Here is a 4,531-nt window from a genome sequence, read left to right as displayed (position 1 = left end):
CAAGGTAAGAGCTGGTTTTAAGGATACAGCCTAAAAGGGGAACTTAACTGTGGAGTGACTTGGCAAGGGACTGACTGTTAAAAGTTTGCATTTCCTTTCTGTACTATCATCATCACATACGTTTGACTGAATCAAAAGCAGCAGGGATTACCTTGACGAGCATGAACCCTACATCTCATCAGGGGTGGAAAAACTGGCACACATCTCCTCGCAGCAGCATGCAGGACATCTGTCTGTTTGGGTAATTGGCATTAACCCCTTTTTAAGCTGGGTGACCCCCTTTTTCCCGGCCAGCACATCTGCACTGAAGCTCAAATGTAGGCAAGTGTTTGTGTGTGACAAAACTGAACGAGAAGCTGCGCAGTAAGGGTTAAAAAAAAAAAAAGAAAAGAAGAAGTGTTTCTTTAGCTGCTTTTGTTAAGCCTTAAAATGCTTTCTTAATCGTATTTCATAGACGGTGTCTACAGGACGGTTGCCGCAATCCAAAGCATATGGCCCAGGGAAGCCAAAATGTGTTAATGCTGATTGAATATGCTGCTCTATTAGACTAATGTTTGCCTTCTGTATCGGCCCGATGCTAATCCAAGGTAACAGAATGGAGCCGCGGCGCAGCTTATCTCTGAACTTACGGATATTAGAGAATAGAAAAGTGATTAGAAAGTGATTAGAGTGCAGGGAGACCACTTAGGGAAACATACGCTTTCAGGTCTGGGTGAGATTTCCAATCACACCGGGTGCATTACTGCTATTAATGATGAGAGAGGCTTACCTGCAGGAGCACAGAGGTTATGAGACCGAGGTTCAGCTGATCGCAGACAGAGAGGCTCAGGTCAGGTTCAGGGGAGTTTTTTCATTTTAGGAAATATGATGATTGCATTTTTTTTGGGGGGTATTTCTGTGTCCTTTAGATGACTGCTCTTGGCTCAATTTTTTATTTTAAGATTTATTTGGGGGCTTTTTTTTATGCCTTTATCAGAGAATCAGGACAGTGGATGAGTGTGAAGTCAGGGAGAGACGGAGTGTGGAAAGATGAGCAAATGAGCCACAGGTCGGATTCGAACCCGGGCTCTGCACTAACCCACTGGCGCCCTGGCTTATTTGTTTTGACTTTATGATTATTTTAATTATTCTCCATTTTAGAAGTCAACAGTCATGATTGTCTTTTGCTTTTTGAGTCTGTCTTTACATCCCTTTTTCCTTTTTTTTGTGTGTCCCAGGAGGAGGTTTAAAACAACAGGAGATCAAAGAGCATATATGGAAATCTGATTTTCATTTTTAAAATCAGGCAGCAGTGAAGGCCTGATGATATTTAACATAATATAATGAGCACTTTACAGCACCTTTTCAACACAGTGACAAAGGGTTCTATGTGGTCAAACTGGAAATTGAAGTGCAGGCAAAATCAGACCATTTAAACCATTAAACGAAAACATTTCTTGCCAACAATAATTCATTATGAGACCTTAAAGTTGGCTATTACAATAAAACATGTGTGCTGGCACTGTAAACTGCTTTTTAAAGAAAATTCAAACGTTTAAGAAAAAGAAAAGAGGTTGGTCTCGAAAAAAAAGGCAAATATTTAAATCTTAATCATTTAATACGGAAAAGTTCAGTTCTGGAAACCAATGATATTTTGGAAGTTCTAATATTAGATAAGAAATAAGAAAAGATGAAGACTCATGCAGATATATTTTAAACCCATCTTTAATGCGTCCCTCTCCATCTGGAGGATTCTTGGCCACACTGATTTTTTTTATTTTTTTTTAACCAATCCAGTTCAGAGACCTTGAGTATTTGTGTCTAACAACTGTTTCCTTTCTGAAGGGCTTTATGTGTCAGCTTGAGCTCAAAGGGAGACAAATCCTCTGTGTTTGATTGACAGCGCTGCCATGACAACCTCACATCAGCTTTAGGCTGTCCAATCAGGAGTCAGACTCCGGGTCCCTCCCTGACTCCCAGGTGAGCTAAAGAGTCAGGCTTGACCAGATTTCTGTCAGTCTGTTCCAGCGCGTTTTTTCTTCGTCACTTTATCTTCACTCTGTCATCCAGATGATGTTCAGATCGACGCTCGACTTTTTCTCAGCCTCCAGGATCTTTCTGCCCAACTTTGCGGATGGGGCCCAAGTCCTGGCTCGCTCCCGGTCCCCGGAGGACCCTCCCTCCGCCTGTCCTCCTGTGTCTCTCCCAGGATTGTGTTTCTCTGCGTCTCAGATCGCCAGTGTCTGCGAGACCCTGGAGGAGACCGGAGACATCGAGCGGCTGGCCCGCTTCCTCTGGTCCCTCCCGGTGACCGCAGACGGCCGTGACTCTATCTCTGAGCACGAGTCCGTGCAGCGGGCTCGCGCCGTGGTGGCCTATCACACGGGGAGTTTCCGCGAGCTCTATCACATCCTGGAGACGCACCGCTTTACGCGCGCCTCGCACGGGAAACTACAGGCGATGTGGCTCGAAGCTCACTACCGGGAGGCGGAGAAGCTCCGGGGGAGGCCACTCGGACCAGTTGATAAGTACCGCGTGAGGAAGAAGTTTCCGTTACCGAGGACCATCTGGGACGGGGAGCAGAAGACGCACTGCTTCAAGGAGCGCACCCGGGGGCTGCTCAGAGAGTGGTACCTTCAGGATCCATACCCGAACCCCGGGAAGAAGCGCGAGTTGGCACACGCGACCGGACTCACACCGACTCAAGTTGGGAACTGGTTCAAAAACCGGAGACAGAGAGACAGAGCCGCAGCAGCTAAAAATAGGTCAGTAACTTACACTTAGAATAAGTTAACTACGGAGTTTTAAAGCAAATTACAGTAGATAGTAGCGAGTAGATAGAAACCTGTATGTGTGAGAGATCGAGATGTTTTATTACCTGTGTGTTGAAATCAAGGGAACTCTTTCTACTTCCACTTGGTTGATTACTCACTATCACTCAGTCGTGGAGGATATTTCCTCTCCACATGCAGCTAAGGTTGTGCGTAAAAGGGCCATTCATGCGTAAAAGCGCACGACCTTTCAGCTTGTAGTTTTTTTGTTTTCCTTGGGGTCACTCTTTCTTTCCATCACTCACTATAATTTGGTCCGGGGTCAGTGTGGGTCAACAATCCACTTGGTGAAGGCAAAACGTGCGTGAATGGGTGCAAATTGCTCAGCCCACATACACGGTAGATTATTGTTAGGAGGACAATCCTTTTTAACTTGTTTCTTTAGGATTTAAATTTCCCTCAAGAGCAAAACAGTATAACAGGTGTATATCCTTTTTATTTTGTTTTCCTTTGCCTGGTTTAAAATGTAGATGGATTTTTTTTTTTTTTTTTTAACATAACTTCTCTTTTTCATTTTTAAGGTTGCAGCACCATCGGATGTGTCCAAGCAGAGGAGGGTGCAGTCCAGATGAGCGCGGGGAGCGTGTGGATGGAGAAACTCTTCTTTCAGTAACAGACAGTGACTCTGATTTGGACGTCTGAGAACTTGAATCTTTGAAATGGACTTACGTGGACTTTTGATGATCTGTGAGAATTGCAGGAGGATCATTGATGAGGAACAAAAGGGGGTGGTTGGGATTTGGGTTGCACTGATTATTTATAGCATAAAAGTATCCTTAATATCACCTAACTCGGATGGTTTTGAGAAGGTTGTTCCCTGAGAATTGTACTCTCAGCTTAGTTTTTTTTTTTACTGCTGGTTAGCTGATGATATGCTGCAGATCCAGACCAACTTTTTCTTTTCCGCTTTTTCACGACACCACTGGATGTTGAAGCTTCACATCTGATGACCCAGATTAGCTCATCATCAACCTCATTAAACAGACATCAAGCCGAGGACCCCTGTTGGACTTAAACCCGCGGACCCCCTCATGCAAGGACCTTTACAGACTGAAACCTTTCAGTGAGATAATCATTCTTATTTTCTCTAATTATGTGTCATTAGTTGTTGTTTTTTTTTTTTTTAATGGAAGTAGTGGTTTCTCTAGAAAGGACCCCCAGGTGACACTGCTGTAGACAATCAATACGCACTGCAGTCTACCTCCCTATCTGTCTGTCTGTTTGCTTAGTCACTTTTTTTTTGTTTCTTTACTTTAAATTCTACTTCAAGTCCACAGAGTTTACTGTACAGTTTGTGATGTCATATTGTATGTCCAATTTGATGCTGAGAAAATGTTTCATCTTTTTTATATAAATAAAGTAATTTAATTTATAACTTTCATTGTGCCAAGTCTTCTTTAATGACATTTTCACACGAATATGTGTGCATGTGTGTTTACGTGATAAATAGTGAGCTTCTACTGACTGAAAACCGCGTACACCTAGAGCCATCTGGCTCAATCCATTCATTCATTTTCTACAACACACTTTATGTGGGATTACACGGAAAAAAAGGGACATTTCTACGTTTTTTTTAAAATCGTAACTTCTACAAATCAGCTCGAGTAACCTGTGTATAAACTGTTAATTAATTGTTAAATAACAAGATGATAAAGCTTTTTTTTTAATATCTAATGATATACTACAAAGTCGCTGAACAAATCCTCACCCTATGTAATAAC

At 42.7% G+C, this 4,531-nt stretch overlaps 1 protein-coding gene across 1 annotated transcript; it reads left to right on the top strand.

The window, feature by feature from the left end:
• Positions 1-1,703: 1,703 nt before the first annotated feature.
• Positions 1,704-4,152, top strand: six3b (SIX homeobox 3b). The gene is made up of 2 exons (XM_061028862.1): positions 1,704-2,744; positions 3,332-4,152. Exons 1-2 carry the CDS (start codon positions 2,050-2,052, stop codon positions 3,450-3,452), a joined length of 816 nt encoding a protein of 271 aa, XP_060884845.1. The 5' UTR covers positions 1,704-2,049; the 3' UTR covers positions 3,453-4,152.
• Positions 4,153-4,531: the final 379 nt, after the last annotated feature.

Source organism: Labrus mixtus, chromosome 21 (genome assembly GCF_963584025.1).
Source record: "Labrus mixtus chromosome 21, fLabMix1.1, whole genome shotgun sequence".
Lineage (NCBI taxonomy): Eukaryota > Metazoa > Chordata > Actinopteri > Labriformes > Labridae > Labrus > Labrus mixtus.
This window is presented reverse-complemented; position numbering and strand designations above follow the sequence as displayed.

Excerpts from the sequence above, each read along its gene's own strand:
- six3b (XM_061028862.1), top strand. The coding sequence starts at position 2,050 with ATGATGTTCAGATCGACGCTCGACTTTTTCTCAGCCTCCAGGATCTTT. Across the intron at positions 2,745-3,331 it reads GCCGCAGCAGCTAAAAATAG|GTTGCAGCACCATCGGATGT; the intron begins GTCAGTAACTTA and ends TTCATTTTTAAG.